General features: G+C 40.4%; 1 protein-coding gene across 4 annotated transcripts in view; it reads right to left on the reverse strand.

The window, feature by feature from the left end:
* Positions 1-21327, reverse strand: part of LOC102227927 (SH3 and PX domain-containing protein 2A) — a 94907-nt gene that overhangs the window by 31997 nt on the left and 41583 nt on the right. For 2 of the 4 annotated variants that reach the window (XM_014476178.2, XM_023334350.1), the window contains exons 5-7: positions 19544-19635; positions 7906-7931; positions 1623-1667 (exon numbers count right to left, since the gene is read on the reverse strand). In XM_014476178.2, the coding sequence (XP_014331664.1) occupies positions 1623-1667; positions 7906-7931; positions 19544-19635 (163 nt within the window). The remainder of the gene's footprint in view (positions 1-1622; positions 1668-7905; positions 7932-19543; positions 19636-21327) is intronic. The other 2 variants (XM_023334352.1, XM_023334351.1) reach the window with 1 other exon arrangement.

Below are 21327 nucleotides of genomic sequence, written 5' to 3' on the forward strand. Positions count from 1 at the left end.
AATAATGCATGCCAGCAGGTTTTAATGACCAGGACATATCTGAAATAAGCAACATTAAACGTGAAACTCCTTGGAGTTTGCCAAGCCTCTGTTAGCTCGTGTGCAGATGAGGATACACACAGCTGGGCTGCAGCTTCATCTGCAGAGGGTCAGAGCAGAACAGGGCGAGCATGGGCAGAAAGGAGGACTCACTTCCAGGGCAGGGGAGTAGTCCAAGTAATAAATATTTTCACGGTTTCAACATATAAAAGGGAAAGAGTGGCATAATGAGTGCCAAGGAACATGCTTTGTAACATGGAAAATAGAAAAGAAATATTCTAACTGCAGCTCATGTAAACATAATGGTGGGAATATTTTTGTAATTACAGCAAAGCCAGTATCTAAAGTAATGCTTTTTGTATTTCTTTTAAGCTTTACTTCAAAATTAATCATTTTTGGAGAGAAGCTAAAATGCTTATGTAGTGTCATTGGATTCTATTTGCAAAAAGAGACAATTTCAGCCACGTCTCTATGAGGAACTGTTGTACAAAACAGAACCACACTAATGTATTGTGTTAATTTGCAGATTAGAACAACAAAAAAGTAGAAGGTCACAGTTTGCAATAACAAAGAACAGCAGTGGATCCCTGAGTTGTCATGGTTCGGAATCCACGGATGTTTTTGCAGTTTTTTTCTTAAAGTGTTTTTAATGAAATCTTTACATGTTCATTTCTATCATGTCTGTAAAATTGACACACAAAGCTCTGAAACTATCAGCAAAGCTAAAATAGCATCTCAATGCTAAACATGTAGCAGCTAATGCTAATGTCAGCGTCAACAGGAAACATTTATACAGAAGCTCCATGAATGAGCCAAGGTCTCTGAAACACTGGAAAGTCGAACGGATAGAATAATTCTTTGCACAAATCTGATGACTGAATAAACTAATTAACAGATTGAAAACAATAAACATATTTATTGTAGAACTTATATGTCTATTCTTTCAATAATTTAGCAGCAAAAAGAGTTTTTGAATTGAAAGTATTTCTTATTTTGTCAATATAACGTTTTTGATTAAAATGTGATTAATTCCAATTAATTAAAGTCCCTACAATTAACTTGATAAAAAATTATAATAGAGTCCCATTACTAATGTTAAGTTATATTTGCTGTTTGAAGTGATAGATAGGCAGATCTACGTGTTTTGCGGGGATCTCAAGTATTTGCTGATTTTAGATATTTGCGGCTGACTGTGGTTGATAACTCCCTCTAACACACCGAAAGAGAAATGCTTTTCTTTTCACTTCTTGCACAGAATCATACAGACGTGCAGGAGATTAAGGGAAGCGACCAAATACAAAGCAACAGACTGAATTTCTAAGCTCTTGGTATGCTACATGCATCCCTGCTGCAGTCCTCGTTCTGGCTCTGGCTCTACATCCAGCTGCTGTCTCACCAGGCAGGTTTCTCCTGGATGGAAGAACAGCATGCAGGAAGACAGAGAGCCTGATTCTGAGCAGATGGGACATGCAAAGCAGATGTCCAGAGAGAGCTGAGGTGTGAAGAGGAACAAACAAACGTGACGCAGCTCTCACAGCACATGCATATTGACCATGTTGACAAAGACACACACACAAGGCTACCTGAGGCCTCTTTCCTCGGGCTGTCTGTAAAGCCGTACATCCACACTGCAGACAAAGAGAAGGAGGAGCAGAAGAACAGAGAAAGAAGGAAAGAAATTATTTAACGTCACAGCAAGACAGAAGCAACAGTCAGCAGAGATAAATCAGAGTTGGATCCAGAGTCTGGCCCAACTCATCAGGGCGTGATGGACGAATGGATGAAGGGCGTCTAACCATATTAACCCTCGCCGCCCATTTTCACACTGTTCCAACATGACCTTTCCAGCATCTCTTTCTACATTTCTCTCATCACTCCTGGAATGCCAGAGGAGGTCCAGTTTCCAAACAACAGGAGCCGCCAGCCAGGAAATTAAATTTCCTTCACCAGGAGTCACACAGAGGAGGTGGAGGACCGGGTGGAGGTAAGAGTTTGGTACAGATCAGGTCAACCAGGCAGAAATCAGGTTGTTCTGAGCGTCTGCCTGATGATCATCTTTTCCTGAATGTGGACAGAAATTAAACACTAAAGTAATGAGAAGAAATACAAGCTGGATGAGATTTTATTTTAGTATTTGTACGAAGGTTAAAGTTTTTGTATCGTATCTAAAAGAGTCCAAAAAGTGCAGCTCAGGAAACTGCAATACCAACGTTAGAGGTTAAAAAAACTACATTGAAATTATGAAGTTGCGGGGAAAAAATTGACATTGCCGATCCTGTTTTGGTAGAACAGTGTGAGTTTCAGAGTCTTCATCCCAATGTACATTCATTATTCAGAATGGAAATACATCAACAGCACCCCAGACAAGACTTAACGTTCAACCAAATCCCCTTCATTTCTACACATCTATTTTGTAGATTAACCTATTCACAGATATTTTTATGCAACTTATCTAAAATATGTTAGATGTAGATGGGAAGCAGAATAAGTGCAATGTGTGTTGACATACAATAGCCTGGCATCCAGGATGGATGTCAGCTGCTGCCAAAGAGCCAGGATGGCGTCCGCAGTGCGTATGAATTCATATTTAGGTATATTTGGTGTGTAAGAGTTTTAGAGGAGGCTTCAAGTATTTGTGGTCCTCGACTTCTACAGATACTGGGAGTCCACTTTACGATCTATAGGTAATATGAAATTATTTCTTTGAAATGAAAACATTTTTATCATGTTATTTATGTTTTAAATCATTATAGCTTACATCCTATCGAGTCCTATCGATATCTTAGAGTTTCTTTTGTCCAACTTTTTTTTTAAAGATGTCAATTTGGCCATTTTTGTTGATTTCTCACATGCATGTTTTGAACTTTGCAGTGATATTTTCATGGCAATCACATGATGCAAATAAGCAAAATGTCCTGTCAGAAAAGGAAGAAAAATAATAGTAAAAGAAATACAACAACGTGCTGCACAATGTTATCAAAAATAACAGACAAATTTGTTTTTCTGGCTGCAACAGAATATAATAAATGAACAAGGGCCTTAAGAATCCTAAGCGAAACAACATTTAAAAAGTTATAGCAGAAGAATAAAAGACATAGTCTTCATTATTGCAGGATTTGATCTGTACAGAATAAATTTATTTTACATGTTTGTTATTATATGCATTTTTTTCAGACTTAAATTAAAATTTATTGACAGCATGAATGTCTCTCTTTTACTTTAAATCAAACTGAATTTATTGTAGCTTTCAGCAGTAGATTATCTTTCATTGTAGGTAAATGAAATATATTTAAAAATTTCTAATGATTCCTAAAAAACTAAATCCTAAATGAAGTTGCAACAGAATCTGCTGGGCCAGCAGCTCCTTCGTTGATGTGAGACAATGACAGCCAAACTCGTCATCCTCCAGAGAGAGACAGAAACTCGCTGGTTCCAGGTCAGCAAGGGTCAAATCTGGCTCTGCAGCCGTGCTTTCAACTCACCAGGCTTCTGCTCAACATCTGATTCATGTCGCCGCTCTTAACCTGCCTCATCCACAAACACAGGAGGTTTAATTCTTCACAGGTTTGTAATGAAGCCTCTAACAAGCAGAAGCAGCTGTGACCCAAATGTTCTGCTACTGGGTGGAAATTTACCCAAATTCAGACGATAAATACAAACAGTAACATCAAGTCTCTGTTTCCATGGAACCTAAATCTGTTTCTGCTGTAACTTATATCCCAGTGGAGCCTCGACAACAAGACTCTACAGTTTATGTCAGTAGCACTTAATCAATTAAAATCTAATAAATGCATTAGAATAAAGAATGTTTGACATTAGAAACACATTAAAGCATTTAATTAACACAAACACAGCAGGTTTGGCATTTGAGCTGCTGTTAGCCAGACTTTTAGGTTTAGCCAAAGAAACCTCATGTTCCACATCGTATGTCATCATAGTATGATCTTCAAAATATTTGTTTTTTTGATGGTTGTTGAGCTGAAAAAGAGTTTTGTCAAAATGTGTCAATATTTCTCTAAACTGAACGATGTTCACTAAACAAAAGTCACCAAAAATGATCGATTAGAGTTAAAATTGTGTACCAACATTATGTTTGTTTTTATTTTTATATAAAGTTCATTCTTAATCAGTAAATATTAAGTTTTATTACTAGAAAATTGTCAACAGTCCTTGCAGTTAATCCTGAGCAGTGCAGCTTCAGAGCAAAGCAGAAACAGAAGAGCGTCATGACTTTGACAGAAACCCATCAGCTCCAATCAGCTAAACCTGCTGCCTCAGTCAGGCCGGTGCATGACATAAGGTGTTGCCACACAGATTGAGATGTACAGCAAACAGTTATCGATTTGCCAAAAGCAAACAAACAGAAGATATTCACACAAGAAGGACACAGACAATGTCAAAGCGCTAACAGAATCTGAGTATTGACAAAAAGTTTATCAAGAAGAGAAACAAGAGGTGAAGCAATTTATCTGCAACGAAAGTCAGAAAGACAAATTAAATCTGTGTGCAAATGCTGCAGTAGCTGACAAACCACGAAGACAACAAATCCAAGATGGAAACCAAAGTGTCCCTGTCAATGGCAACAGTTACCGGGGAATCCAAATACGTCCTCAGGTAGGCATGGAGGAAACCTTTAGCCTACAGTAACTCTGGAGGAGCTGCAGACATATAATCAGTTGATAAATCTTTGAATTCCACAAATCTGTCCTTTTTTTAAAAAAAAAATATTGTTAGAAATTGTTTAAATAAAGCCACAAAATATCCAGTTTGCAGTTTCTCACAAGCGTCTCCTTTTTCCTGTAACATTTATAATATTTAGAATTTAAAAAATGTAAATACTCCCAATTCCATTTCCTTCATTTTAATTTAAAGAATTCAGATTTCAGTTTTATAACATGTTTTTAAATATCCTTTTCTGAGTCTGTCGCTAACAGTTTGATCTGTTTTATCCAGAAGGTTGGGTTGAAAAGTGCTGGATGAAATAAAGTTGCGTTAGCCATGATGGATGGTTCCAGGTCCAGGATGGGAATGTGGTGTGGGTTTCCGCCACAGGCCGAGTTTCTACCCCATCCCAGACCGTGTCTGTTCCACAATGAGCACCTCCTCCATATTTCACTGGAACACGCCTGAGTCTCCACTGCGTAAACACACCAGCAACGTGGCGCTAAAGTCCCAACTTCACTGCTTTGTGACTGAATAGCATTTACTCCAGTTAAGAGCTCAATGCTATGTTAAATAATAAAGGTTTTATGGGTTCTTAATGGGAGGTGTGCATGTTGAAGGTTTGACAAAGAGGATTCTGATGCCACAAGCAGCCACCCAACTCCACAACCCAAACGAACGGTGACAGTTTAACAGGTCTGTAAACACATCTGCCCCCCAGACGTTTCTCCTACACTTATAAAAGACCAACACACACCGAGAAACAAGGTCCAACTTCCTGTTCTTCCTCAACACGACTGGCCGTTCCGACGTGAGCCTGAAACTTTATCCGCCGTGCCACGTAAACAAAGTCGGGCCTGTCTGACAGCATCAACCCCCGTGGCCTCTGCAGCGCAGGCAGCAGCCTCCTCCAATCCCTCCAAATCTGACTCCCACGTGGGGGAGGACGGGTCCGTCTGCACTCTGCAGAGCAAGACGGGACCCGGACCTGACCCGGTGGGGAAAACACAGCTGACATCTAGAGTCCATCATTTTAAACCAGCGTTCGTATCAGGTCAATATTAAAATCTGAAAATAATTTCTCCAGATAAAATAAATCAAAGATTTTCATTGAAGTTTAGTCAAAGAACATAACAAGAAACTGTATCATTATAATTAATAATATCCAGTAATGGGCTAACTTCCACTAATAGCACATTTGTGCTTTTGCTAACTTTTTTGTAAACTACTTTTGTCTAGCTTTCATTTTAGTTGTTCTGTTGTTCTCAGCAACATAATTTCTCTGTTACATCAAATAAAGGACAGCTGTCTTTGTGACATAAACAGTGGTGGGCATGTTTCCACTAAAGCACTAATAGTAGAGAACTTTTTTTGTTCAGCAATTTGCTAACTTTGAAAATGTTTAGCACATTTAATGTACCCTACATTAATTTTTCTGTAGTCTTTCAAGAACAGATTATTTGAATTGAGGTTAGTGCTTTAGCATTAGCTTCCAGTAAACACTGTGTTGGTGTAGCATTTAGCATTTTCAGAACTAATGTTTATGATTAGGCCTTTAGGGTTAGTGCAACTAACTTTTTAGTTAGCAGTGCTAAATATACCTAGATAGCTCCAACTTGTCTGTTTTGAACATATTCAGTCACCTGAGAACTAGCAGCTTTATCATGGTATGGGGAAACTTTCATGGCACAATTTGGGTCAACATCACAGCCAAACTGGATATTGTTGCTGACCATGTCAATCCCTTTAAGGTCATGTAGGTCAGAGCAATGTTTCTGACACCTTGTTGAATCTTCTGAATGCTGTGAAAAATAAGACAATCCTGAAGACTGAAGTGGGTCCAACCCAGCGTTAGTGAGCTGTACCTAATAAAGAGGCTGGTAGAGGCTCTTCCTGCCTCCTCTTATTCATGTTTTAGTCTTTAGTTTGGTCAATGAAACATTTCTGACTACAATCATTTTATAAGTGGATAAAATCTAAATCAACATGTTGCAGCTTTCAACCAATCACATCACAGAACCCTGATGGCACCTAAAATATCAAAGTTTTTTAAAGCAAACAACATGAGGACAACCGAGTCATTTATTAAACACAAATTATTTCCTGAGTTAGCTAATCAATGATTTTATAATCTGCTCTTTTAAAAGCAGACATCCAAAACACATTTACTGAAATCGTCCACCAGACGTCCAGAAGCTTTTGTTAAGCAGCTGCTTTCTGGCTAATACTCTTTAGGAGCCATGACATTGTTAAGAGGCCTAATGTGCAAAAGATCCTTCAGTGGGGAACGGATGAATAGTCCTTCAGTCAAACAAGATGGCTCTTTACCTTGTTTTGGCTTTTGTGGCTTATAGCAAACCTGACAGCGATAATGCTGCAAATCACAGTGAGTTGTCCCAAAACTGAAAGACTTTGGTAAAAATGTAGATCTGGGTCAGCTGTTTGTAAATTCAACCACAGGATGTTAAAACACTGAATTATCAAATAAAAAGCTGTGAGCTGAACTCCAGAAGAAAGGGAACAAACTGTTTCTCCCAAGATCCAAGATCCAAATCCAAGAGTAATGCTTCCTCACAACAGAACCCAACCAAACACGTCCCTAAACCACACCCTGTACGGAGGCCCAAAAGTGTCTCAATTCAATAAAAAATAACTCAATAATTACTTAAGTGTGTCAACGCTTCTTAAAATAAATACATTAATAATATGTAACTGAACATATATTTAAACAATGTTAAATATATATTTCTTAAATAAAGTTATTCAACTTTAAAAACAACAAAAACATTTGTATACAATGTAGAAATTTTAAATGCAGTTTGAAGGATTTCCAAACTAATTATGTATTCATTAAATTTTTAAGACATTTTATTAATCATGGATAAAGCAATTTAGCTATGACACATGCAAATAATATTTATTTCTTTATTATATTGTTTTTAACACTTTTGGCACTCAATAACCCCATGCTATAAAATCTTGGACCAGAAGAGACTGGCAGCATTACGGACCCAGCCCACAACAGAACCGACAGCCAGTCAGCGTCCCGCAGTGGGACTGTAAATAAACCACAGACTGACACGGACACGGACACGGACTGACAGCTCACACGTCATGCAGCCCATGCTCCTCCAGGAGGAAAACCGCGCCGCAGCAAAGCAGAGAAAAACATCAGGTTTGGTTGAAGAAAAACAGGTGACTTACCAGACTTGCGCTTGGATCCATAGTCCCTGAGGGAGAAGCAACACAGGAGGGACATGGTTAGTGACAGCGGACGCTACTGTCCCAAACAAAACATTCAGTCAACACACGTGCATCCTGACGCTGCGGCTCAGCTGCAGTGCGCTGTGCAATGCATGTGTTTGAAGGAGAAAAAGGGAGTCGAGGAGGGAGGGATGACTTTGGCCAGCTGCCTGTACTCTCCGCAACAGACACAAATAAGTCATGTGACTCTAAAGCAGCAGCATCTCGATCCCCTTCCTCCCTCAGCTCCCCCTCCGTCCTGTTAGAGGGGAAGGCGACCAACCGCTCCCCACATTCAAAGGAAGGAGGATCAGTTTAAGAAGCTTTGCTTAATGGCCTGTAATGGGATTATGGCACAAGTCTGAGCTATAGATCAGAGGCTGACGCAGAGCTGCTGTACGTGAGACTCGTCTACCTCGACTGTCAAGAGCAACGCAGGCGGTGGGATAGAAGAAGATGGAAAAATTGAGAGTTTGGATGAGGACAAGAGATAGTATTTATAGAAATAGAAATACAGGCATGACAATCTGTCAAGCACTGCTCAGTAGGTTGAGCCTTTGTTTCTGTTAAACCTGCCAATGTCACCTCTGCTGCGGTAACTGGAAGAGCTCAGTAAACATCAGCAGAATGATGCTGCAGCAGCAGCAGCAAAGTTTTTCACCTTCAAACAGAAAAACCAGACTTTTATCAGGGATTCATGATTTAAGTTATTCATTTTAACATATTGGAGTCTATGATGACTAGAAATGGGCTGATATAAACAACCGATGTTTATTTTCATCTTGTTACGGGGTGTGTATGTGTTTGTGGAGGGGCCATGTGGTGTTTGTTTGATCATGTGACAGTGGCCGAATATAATATAGGTTATCTGCCATAAGAGCAATAATATCGGACATTGTTGTGGGTAAACATCCGCAAATGTGGAGTCAATTTTTTGTTGTTTTGTAAACTTTCAGTTGAATAAAGTTCGTTATCTGTGTGAAAGATTTGTTCATCGGCTGTTAAGAATTTTTCAAGTAGATAGGTATTTATATGCATGCTCTTATTTTGAAGGGGATGAAGACTGTTGACGCAGCGGTTCCATTTCCTCCCTTCACGTTCTCAGAGTTGAAGCCAGTGCTACATTAGATAATATCCTGACATCAGGAACCAGGAGTGGACACAGTTCACGGTTTGCATTAAACTCACTTATAACTGGACAAACTGAGACTTCAGTGTCATAATCCCATTACAGGCATAGAAATAGTCTGATTTATTCTAAACTCTGAATGACCGACATTAAACTGGGTAATTTGATGTGTCAGATGGAGCCAGCTGAACTGGCGTGTGCAGCTGGTAAGGAAGCCATGGACAGTGGCTAAAGGTTAAAACACTTCAATGTCCCTTTTAGAAGAGACTAAACCCAGAACGTCAGCCCTGGATAAGTGGTAAAATAAAAGATGCGTACCATAAATCGATGGAAGCACTCTGCGGTCAGCTAAAAGTCAGCAAGCAATTCAGGCCTTTTCCTTCCAATCTCTCTAATTGAAGCAGCTCTGTTCACGGCTCATCTGAATAATTAGGGACCTAATCTTGTCAGGTATGAAGATGAGTAAATTGAGCTGAGAGATTTCTGCAGCAGAGGGTAACCGGACAGAAACTGTTCCCTGCGGTGCAGTTGGTGGGGAAGCTAATGACCTCTCACTGTGGGAGGTTAATGAATCCCTCTCCTCGAGTGTCTCCATGACTCGACTCTGACTAATAAACACACACACTGTCACAGATACAGGTAGGTTAGGAAAATCAGTCAACTCTGTCTGGCGTAGGCCGCTGCAGACACAGATTCATGGTGTCACTGTGATCTCGATCCCTTGTGATCTGATGCATTCGTCTCTCTGTGACTGGCTTCAGCAGATGAATGAAGCCTTTATCTTGACCTCTTTATACCAAGAACTCTGTGTGCTGGCAACCAGAATATGCTTCACTGTCACTGAAGAGGGACATGGCATAACTTTACCTTACACATCCAAACCATCTTAAGTCAGTGAAACAACAGGAATGATATTTCTTTCTTCTACTGGGTGAAAACGTAAAGTAGAGAACAATAAGCTGGACTCTGATGCATTTGGATCTGGGTGGAAAATATGCTTTGGAAAGAGTCTGTCAGAATAAGCAGAACGTCTGCCAGGATGGTTGCTCTTTTCACCCAACCTGCCACAATTCATTACAAATTCAGATTGTTTTAGGTTTAAGGACGATCTCAGAGATCCAGAGAAACGTTCTGTTCATCCAGTACTACTCTTTCTTCAAAACTGTTAAACTTGAGTACAGTATTTATATTTATAAACAGTGCATATATTTATATTTATATGCACTGTTTATATGACTGTAATCCACAAAAAGACACAGTCCTTTTTTATCATTTCTACATTAAATCATACCTAACTTTTCATGCTTTAGATTAAGGGAGACCTGAAACAGCAACACCAAAATGTTGACTTTGTTCTCCGCTTGGTAACTAATTTGGTGGGAGTCACTGTCCGTTTCTCTCCAACCTTTAACCTTCTGGCTGATAGCGTGAATATTTCCATACTGTCGTCTTTCCTCATTATTCCATCTCTTTGTGTAGTGCACCAGTCCCTCCTGCAGCAAATTACCCAAATAAATTTATAAACCCTTACCCTAACCTGCAGTAGTTGCATGTGGCGTTTTTGTCCTTCATCTATATGACAGAGGCTAAAAGCATCTGTAGGGGAAGGAGAAGCAAAACAAAGGAGGGAGGATGAAAAGCGAGAGGAGAAACAGATTGTCCAGAGTTTAGCCAGTGACCCACATCCCTGAAGCTGAAATCAAACTCCTCCCGGGGGGCTGAGCAACCAGCTCCCACTGCCAGCGCTTTCCAGCATCTTCTACAGGTTTGAGAAGGAGGAAACGCAGAAAGGACAGACGAGAAGAAGAAGCATTCTGATTCAACACGGAGCCTCAAAGACACCTTGGCAGACAGTAAAATACTTGGCCTTCATTCTGGGAACTGAATGTTTGTTGAGGAATAATTGAAACTGATGAGGTTATCCAGCTAAAGATAAGCTAAACGGCCCGGTGATTTCTGACACAACGTCTTCATCCGTTTTGGTTATCTATGATAAATTAGGTTTTCTATTTTTCATTTTGGGAGTTTTTTTATTATTGGCCAAAGCAGCAGGACCAAACGTCACTGAAATTTGACGGCGTATCCCCGAAGAATGGAGTAGAGTAACGGAAAAACAAAAAACAGACGTATTGTACTCAGATCTCCAGAGACCTGCAGCTCGATTATAGTTTAATACAATTCAGAAGCACAAAGAAAAAATATATACACCAGCAGTCAAATAACAAGACATATATGCATACTGAATGTGTTTTATGCTAATAGGTAAAAAAGACAGATAGGTATCCTGAGTATTAAGACATTTTTTAGTTCCAATTTGATTTTCTTTTAAAACTCGTCCAACTTCCAGCTGTTATTCCATCAATAGTTTTTAAATGACCTCTGAACCCTCAATCCAAGGTCACCAAGGTCAGTAGTTAAAATATTTCAGAATGAAATAGTGCATGTATTCCTAAGTTTTGAATAAAACTCAATGACTTGCAGTTTATTTTACATGAACAGATGAGATTTTGATGAAGTTTCCACGTTCCTCCCTCAGTTGCTTTAATATCCACAGAAAGCTTCTCATGGCCAAACACAGAAATTTAGATTAAAAAAAGTAGAAACACCTGACAATGTTGGTGTGAAGTTAAATGTACTTGGATTCAATCAAAAAGTATTTAGTTAAATACTTCTATCTGTGATGGATTATTGCCTTTTTACAAACCTTCATGGTTCTTCAAACAATCTGCGAATAGTTAAAAGTTGTGGATACTTGGGGCCCCGACTAAAACTGTTCAAATACCAAAAATATCTTAATATTCATTAATATTCACAATAAAAACATCTTAGCTCTACCACAGAAAGAGCTACAGTCTTCCTTATGTCTGCTCTAAGGGGTTCAGCCAATCAGGAAAGGAAACTGAATGGTGCTTCTGGATTGGCTGCTTTGCAAACGCTAATCAATAGCATGTCAAGTAGCACTGGTAGCTCAGCTTCCAAAGCTGCATTTTCTTTTGCATATTTTAGACATGTTCCATAAAAACTATTAGCTAATAGGTGAATTTCCATGAATACATGAATCTCATTGCATATAAAAAAAACTGACAGGTGGCAAGGCTCCACTGTAAGCTGAAATGTTTGACTGAAAAATTACGATTTGGTGTTTTTTCATGAATGTTTGCTGCTAGAAGTGTCTGTTAAAAAGGTGGTGTTCCTCTCTACTGTCGCTGTGTGCTTTGTTCAGGTGGAGCAGTTGTAGCAAACCCGACCGCTTTCAATTAATCTACTGTTGTACCTACAGATTTTAAACATCAGGATTTTCAAATAATCTTCTTTTCCCACTCAAACCACAGAGTAACAGGATCAGTCTGCTGCCTTTTAAATCAACTATCATTACCGTTTCATTAGTCTTCATTTACCTGTGTGATTTATACACTTTATATGGCTTGTGAAATTAGTCCGGGAAGGTAATGGATTTTATGCTGATGAAAACAGCTGATCAATGTTTATCAGCATAACTTGCTGTGATTGAATGCCGCCTCATCAGCAGCCTTGAGAAAAACAAATACTTCCTGATTATCGCCTTATCCTCCCTCTGTCTCTCTTGCCTTCTGTTTCAGCATCAGTGGTCATGTCTCGGCCTAATCTCCCCAGTAGCCCCACCTTACTTCCAGCTGCCCCCGGACCGGGCCTTTTTCTCCTCACTAAGAACTTCACACAACAAATGTGACAGTTATGCTCCATGTTTAATTATGTTTATGTGACTGTAGCTTGTGTCCACGCCCCCAAACTGTTACTTGTGCACCTCTTTTCCTTCCACTCAATTTTACAGCCGCATAAGATAAGATAAGATAAGATAAGATAAGATAAGATAAATCTTTATTGTCATTGTCACAAGGACAACGAAATTCAAAGGGTGCCATCAGTCGGTGCACATGCCCAAAAACAAAAAATAACTGTCTCACAATTCACACACAACGCAAGAATCATCATTGCTGAAATCAATGTTAATGAATGTTGAATAAATGTCAAGCCTGTAGCTTCGTCGTGTGTGTGTAGTCATTAGCGATAGCATGGACCTAACAACACATTTCCCAATTAAAAATCATTTTGTATCTGCAGTGAGCATGCAGGTTAGAAGAAGCTTTTCTTCTGTCTACAACACAAAATGACCCACAGCTTCTCTCACATCAGATACACAAACACATTACCACCAACTTATTCCTGATTAACCCCCAAACACTCGCCTGCCCTCCCCCGCATCACCGGGGGTAAACCTCCTGCTTAAAACATCGCCTCCAAAGAACTGAAAAGCTGACCAATCACATGAGTTCATGACTTATCTCTGCAATAATCTGATCATCATGCAGCCTCCTCCGATCTCCTGCAGGCTCAAACCAAGGTCAGACTCTATTGTTGCTCATGCAGAGGGCTGTGAGGGGGCGCAGTGACGGATAACATCTCTACAGCGAAGATGCAGGATGCACATATTAATAAGGAATCTGTCGACATCATGGTGTGGAGAGGACAGATCATTCCTTTTTGGTAGATGTTTTTATGAACAGAGACAAATAAAGCAACATTTGATAAATGATAATGATTTAAAAAGTGGAAGAAGATACTAAAAAAGGAGGGGAAAACAGTGGAATGGGGGTGGAGGAGTCCAGGAAGAAATGGATACAGCAGGAGAGAATTTCAATGCAGTGGAAATTTATCCGAGTAAGATGTGAGGATGGGAGGTGTTTGATCAGGAGCAGAGAGGAACAGGACCGGCAGCAGAACTGGAAAAAGCAGCTTCATCTGTCTGGACTGTGAAGCACGCCACCATGTGGACAGATGTTGTACAGCGGATTAGCCTGAAAGCAATAACAAACGTCTGGACACCCCTGATTCTCACCAAAAAGCAACCAAAAATATACTTTTTATTATTATTTTTATCCAAATCCAAACAAACAGACGGCAGACCCACAGAGGACAGAGGTGTCATTTTTAAAGACCCACAATGGCTGACATCAAACAATCAAAATTCTCCTATGGCTTTAACTTAACACCACTTGAAAACCCCACTACATACATAATAAGGTTGAATAAAGTAAAGACAGGATAAATATGATAAACCATAAAAGCTAAAGATCCTTTCCTATCCTCATCTTTCCATTTACAGCTTCATGACACAACATTTGTCGAGACTTTCTAAATGTTTTGCATTCGTAAAGAAATCACTGCTGCTGTTGCACAAAAAAATGAAGCAAAAATGTTTCATTTTAGTCATAATAGAAGAATCTTCAAGGTAAATGTCCTAAACATCATGCTTTGAAATGCCAAAAATATGGCAATAATTTCTGCATCACATTTTTTGTTTATTTATTTTTGTTGTACGTTTATTTATAAGATGAGCAGGATTGGATCTGGGTGTTTTCTGAAAGGATCCTTGGATTTAAGAGGCAAACAGCTGATTGCATGAGACTGATGTCACTGAAACAAGTCCTAATGTTCCCCAACAGGTGCAGTACCCCCTTCAGCAGACAGGGGTCGACAATGCACACTAACAAAAAGAAAGAAGAGGCCTTTTTTCTCCTTCATTTTGATAACTGAAAAAGTGGATAAAAATAAATAAATAAATAAAAGATTCTCAAACACATCCAGGCAGAAAATTATAGCAAAGTTTCATCAGCAGATTCCATTCCATAAAAATTTCTGAATCTCCAGCTTAAGAGAAATCAGAAAGTCATCCCGACCTCTCACCTGCTGTTCTTGACCTCCTCGTGTCCCTAGAGGACCCCGTCCCTCTTCCTTCCTTCCTCATTTTACAGGAAGTGATGAAGCGCACCTCACCCAGTCACCACCCGCTCCGTCCATCACCCCTCCGTCCGTCCCGGTCGGCCCCTCCCAGAGCGAGCCTGGCTCAACAACTCCCGGTGAGTGAGTGTGCATCACGGGGGAGCAGCAGTGAGTCAGACGCTGCATCTGGGTGAATGAGTGCATCCAGAGCGGAGGCTGGGCCAGGAGAGGTGAAACAACCCGAAAACAGTCAACCAGCAGAATCAATTCTGTTGGTTAAAATAGAAACCGGACTTGGGTTTGAGCGTTTCCAAATGTGGCTGAAAGAAAAACGAATCAATGAAAGCTCACTCACAAAAAAAATAATAAAAAAATTAGATGTCTCAGAGGCTGCAGGCTCAGCTGACCGCTGCTCCTCACTCTGATGCTTTAAGTGTTTAAACCGACTGGGCTCGGTGCTGCTCGCCGCTCATCGGGCCTCCATGACCGCAACCGGTGCTAAGAGCTCATCCATTAAGGCTGAGAGAGCCTGTCGCCTCTTTCCGAGCAGAACAGAAGAAAGATGGGAGGATGGAAGGTGCAGACCAAACATGACTCTGTGCTTGTCTGGCATCAGCTATGTTTCCTCCAGAAACCCATGGACTGGGCCACAGAAGAACTGGTTCTGACTTGGAAGCAACTTTCAGCTCAACTAAAGGAAAGATCCACTTTCAGCCGGAGATAAAAACACTGAGTTCTATGATGCAGGTGCAAACAGTGAACTCTGGTACAGTTTGAATGAACATGTAATCGTCAAGCAGACCGAAGACCACTCCAAAAACAGGTAGTGGACTATAACGCAGGGCATTCTGGGTAAATAAAACCAGAACAAATGAAAGAAGCTAATGCTAGCAGGAGAAATATCTATTTGTCTTCTGACACAGGCAAAAGAGAACCGCTAAAATCTGATGCTACTCCATTTTTTTTTTACATTTTGTGAAGTTGTGCTTAGTTTCTTCTTCTGAGAAACTTTTGTTTCCTGCAGTAGTTTTTGGTTCAGCGCCCCCACAGGCGAGGAGGGAAATAGGTTTTTCAATTAGTTTGGATCATCTGACACAGTTCAGTGTGAAATAGAAGTGCAGCAGCTGAAAACATAACAAATATTACAGTTTTGGTACCAGATTGAATTCGCTTGTCCTCGGGGATCGACACACATGGTGCGATATCGGTCCAAGACGATCCAGCATGTTGAACATTCTGTATTTTAGTCCCAATGTCTTTTTGAATGGACTAGATCACCCTGATAATCACAGCATCTGTATGATTGCCAGAAGGGGAAAGTCAAGACAAAAATCAGCATGAAAATCTGATGCCATGTGAACCAGGCAGCAGTGTTTAAACGTTACGTTTTTATTTCACCCCCCAGCTGTTGTATTTTCTGGTTCGTTTGATTTTCTTTCCACTGGAACATGAGGCGATGTTTAAGTTTGATGACCAAAAAGTCCTCAGATTTAATCAACATGGCGATAAAATATCACACACACACACACACACGCACGCACGCACGCACACACACACACACACACACACACACACACACACACACACCGTGATGGATTAATAATAATGCTAAACTGTCCATCCATCTCCACATCTCTTTCCACCACAACACAAACACACACACTGTCAGACACACACTCAGGACATTAAATCATCTGATGATCTCATCCCAAATGCCCCCATCCCTCCTCTTTTCATCCCTCTTCTTTTCATCCTTCCATCTTTTCATCCCTCCTCTTTTCATCCCTCCTCTTTTCATCCCTCCTCTTTTCATCCTTCCATCTTTTCATCCCTCCCTCTTTTCATCCTTCCATCTTTTCATCCCTCGGTCCTCGGATACATTTTCATTTAGAAGATGCACTGAGGTGAAAGAACCAAAGAGCCACATCCACTTTACTCCTCACAGCTTTGGGTTATGACGTCTAACACACCATTAACTGAGCAGAGTGAGTTCTTCCCCCACACTGAGTGTTTTTTCTTATATTGAGGCAAGATGAGAGAACCCAGAGAAGGTTCTGAATCGATTTTTGTCAGAACTGGTCCAAACGGCAGCTCTCTGTCAAGCCTGACTGTTTCAAACCGCTCAGCACGACCTGCTGCAAACAGCTGCATTCAACTCTTCTTGGTGCAGAACTTTTAATATATTTTCTTCTGTTTCCCTCTTTATTAAATTTATCACATGTTTTCTGTCTGCGTAAAGAAAAGTCAGGATGAGAATTACTCTTTAAAGTCTAAGTTTTGAGTGTGTGTTTGAATTAGGGATTGGGTTCACAGCTGGCGATACAAAATCTGCACAGGGATTTAAAATGTTTCTGTAGCTCCTGAAAAACGGAGGTCAGTGAGTTGTTGCTTCAGATTTTGCCTCATGTTCCAGTTCTAGATTAGTAGCTGCCAACGCATGGAAAAACTAATGGATGGAAAAAATGTAACACAGTATTGAGTCAGCTTTTGTTTTATTGTAGTTTGCTTTCAGGAAGGCAGGTTTTCTTTTAATCTTTTAAAGTGGTTTCAGTCAGTGGTTTAAGGTATCCAGAGTTTCTCTTTGTAACTATTTCCGTTGTACCTGAGCATAGTAGCGTGTGGTGAGCGCGTTTCAATAAAACCGGTGAAAACTTGACGATAAAAAGCAGAGTCAAACAGCAGCAGCAGGTAGAACGTACCAGAAGGTTCTGTTCCTAAGAAACGGAAAAGAGTCCAGAACAGACCAGACCAGACACGGACCTGAAACACTCATCATGACCTTCACCACAGTCACTGGGAAAACTACCACCAGTTCTGGAGATTTCCCACTTTGTTGCTCTGTGTGTGTCAACACAATGCCTAGGCAAAAAGACGTCAATAATTATTAAATACTGTGTTTAATTTATTACTAGTTATTACTCCCTGCCAAACACGGTGATGGAGGTTTTTGCTAACTTTGAAAACGTTTTGTGCACTTCGCTTCCTCTAAATATATTTTTGCAGATAAATTCTGAAGCGCTAATTTACTTTACTATTACAGTTTGACATGCGTGTTTAAGCTTTAGTTATCGACTGTTTGAATTCTTCAAGTAGTAAGACATTTATATTCAAACTCTTATTTTGAAGGTGGTGAAGACTGACTGCACAGCAGTAAGTTTCCTCTCCTCATGTTTTCTCTCTTTTTTTCCCCAATAACTTTATTCCAAAGAATAAACATACAAAATAAACAAACAAAATAAAAGGCAGATGATAGACACAATTTAAACAAATATAGTCTAAGGGTTTTATATGTTATCAAAATTAAATTGCTCTTCAAAGGTTGTAGTCTTACAAGAGCAGGTATAACTTGAATTTAAGCTAGCGCATTAGCATTAGCATTAGCTTCTGCTAAATACCATGTTAGCAGAACTCAGTTATAATTAGTGCTTTAGAGTTAGCACAACCAACATTTTAGTAAGTGGTGCCATCACTGATCAATAAATATTGGAATATCTTCTGTTCACGGTAAACATGCAGTCATATTCCATAAATTAGAATATATTTCCAATGAGGCTCATTTATCAGATTAAAATGATCTTTTGCAGATAACAATCTTTCAGCAGGCATTAAATTAATATTTCATTAAACCCTCATTTGTGTGTTAAAAAGGTTTTTATTATTGGTCAGACATAATATTCTAATGTTATCATTACTGTAAGCAGAAAATCATTATAAACACCAGAAAAAAAAGGTGTCAGTGTAATTAATCTGTGTTTCACTTAGGGAATTAAGTTGCTAAAATAAATGAACTTTTCTACTAAATTTTAATTTGACTTGTGTACGAAAATCCAGCAGAAGCATTTATTTCTGCTTATTGGATGTGACAAGAGAGTTAGGTTTAAATATATCATCCATAGGCAGTCATGATGTTCCTCTTTTGAAGCTTCATTAATGCTAAACTATTCACAGATGTTAATACAGATGAAATAAAAGAAGGTACAGTATGTATTTACTGAAAAAAGAAGAAAAACAACATCAAATGGATGCATTGAGAGAGACAGTACAGGTGAGACGAAGCGCTGCGTAAATGCTGGGAGACGGCATTTGTTTCAGCGAAGGTGTTTATAACCTTGAACCGTCTCAACAATTAGACATACTCGAATTTATGAGGTCGAGTTGGACTCAGACAATTAGAAGCAAAGGAGAGGAGAGATGATCTAGTGCAGGAGAAACACTGACAGAGAGGGGTCACATGGAGAGGCAGAGGAGGAGAAACACAGAGGAAAGTAATTAAAATACGAGAGGATTCTAGGTAGAGCTCTGGGCTGGATCGCCTCGGGTGCATCCATCTCGGCGCAGACAGAAGCACATTACAAATGAAGGGTGCGATGCCGGCGTTTCGGGATCGGAGGGGAGAGCGTGTTCTCTAATTAACAACTACCCAACGGGGCCATCTCCTGCCACAAAACAAGCCAGTCTCCTCCTCCCATTCTTGCATCCATCAACTTCCCTCTCTTTATAATCTGGAGTAAAGCTTTAACGCACAAACTCCGTGAGAAGGAGCTGATCTGGGAATAGATATGAATGCAGGAATAGATAGAGAGGTAATGAGCTCACAGCAGTCCAGAGGAGATCTTTGTTACATGGCTGTTCAGGGTAACATGGTGAGTTTATGAGAAACACATCATCATGATGTTTGGCTGTGTGTGTATATGTGTGTGCAACACTCACTCTACTGGGGGGTTGATGTCCTCAGCTTTCGTCTCGAAGAAGTGCAGCACCTCCTCGCTCTGAGAGATGTGAGGAGGAAGTCTCACCAGAGCCTGAAAATGGAAAGACAAAGGAAAACATGAAGGCTAGCAGAGGGAAACATGAAGCCTAGCAGAGGGAAACGTGAAGGCTAGAAGAGGGAAACGTGAAGGCTAGAAGAGGGAAACATGAAGGCTAGCAGAGGGAAACGTGAAGGCTAGCAGAGGAAAACATGAAGGCTAGAAGAGGGAAACATGAAGGCTAGAAGAGGGAAACGTGAAGGCTAGCAGAGGGAAACGTGAAGGCTAGCAGAGGGAAACGTGAAGGCTAGCAGAGGGAAACATGAAGGCTAGCAGAGGGAAACGTGAAGGCTAGCAGAGGAAAACATGAAGGCTAGAAGAGGGAAACATGAAGGCTAGAAGAGGGAAAGGTGAAGGCTAGCAGAGGGAAACATGAAGGCTAGCAGAGGAAAACATGAAGGCTAGAAGAGGGAAACATGAAGGCTAGAAGAGGGAAACGTGAAGGCTAGAAGAGGGAAAGGTGAAGGCTAGAAGAGGGAAACATGAAGGCTAGAAGAGGGAAACATGAAGGCTAGAAGAGGGAAACGTGAAGGCTAGAAGAGGGAAACATGAAGGCTAGAAGAGGGAAAGGTGAAGGCTAGAAGAGGGAAACGTGAAGGCTAGCAGAGGGAAACGTGAAGGCTAGAAGAGGGAAACATGAAGGCTAGCAGAGGGAAACTGGACACAGCTGAGAGGCGACTGTTAGGGTCACATGTATGAAAGATCCAGCATTAACCTGCTTTAGTCTCATAACCCAAAAACAACAACATTCTGGGCAGTTTAATCAGTTAGGTTGGGTTAGTGTGCATTCCCTGTTTGATCAGCTTTAATCAGATTCTAGCTTATTTACCTAGAATGTCTGGTTCGGTTGAGGAAGTGTGAATGCACAATCAGACTGAAGTGGACCAAAAAACCAAACTCTGGTCAGGCTACAAACCTAAGCCTTGGTTAGGCTGAAGTAAATTCTGATGCACTCCAGAAGTAAGAAGCGGACTATACTGCATTGCATTCTGGGTAAATACAACCAAAACCAAAGCGCATTGTCGCACTAGAGGGAGAAATGTCTGGTGGTCTTTTAAAAAACATAAAAGAGAAATCCTACAACCACTAAAACCTACCACCTCTCCATTTTTGTTACATTTAGTTTACACTCAGTGTCTTTTTCAGAGCCGTTTCCTTCAGTGGTTCCACAGGCGAGAGGGGGAACAGGTTGCTCAAAGGGTTTGTTTTGTGCTCATTTGTGCCTGTTTTTAAGGACATACTTACAGTCATTTATGTGTAAGATTTACAAAAAGGGCCGAGCACGCATCCCTGAGGTGACTCTGGGGATGTGGATGTTTCCTGGATGGGACACCATTCACTCTTACTCCCAGCATCCTGAAATCCATTTCACCGAGACTAAAACGGTGCAGGAGTTTGTTCACAGTGAACTAACTCCTGTAACCACGGATTTATTTGACTGAACCTGACAACTTTTGACCAGCATAGATTTGTGATATAGATCAGTGAACTGCTGCCTCAGACTGTCTTCAAAGACAGAGCTCAACCCCGTCAAAGAGGATCATGTGTCTCTTATCCATCTATATTTAATCAGCCAACCGGCTGCAAGCAGAGCTGAAGCTCAGTTACGCAGCCGCCAAACGAGGAGCCGAACCGTGAAGATGAAACAGAACGGGCCTTTAATTTAAATAGCTGAAACTGTCATCT

This window comes from Xiphophorus maculatus, chromosome 5 (genome assembly GCF_002775205.1).
Source record: "Xiphophorus maculatus strain JP 163 A chromosome 5, X_maculatus-5.0-male, whole genome shotgun sequence".
In the NCBI taxonomy this organism is placed as follows: Eukaryota; Metazoa; Chordata; class Actinopteri; order Cyprinodontiformes; family Poeciliidae; genus Xiphophorus; species Xiphophorus maculatus.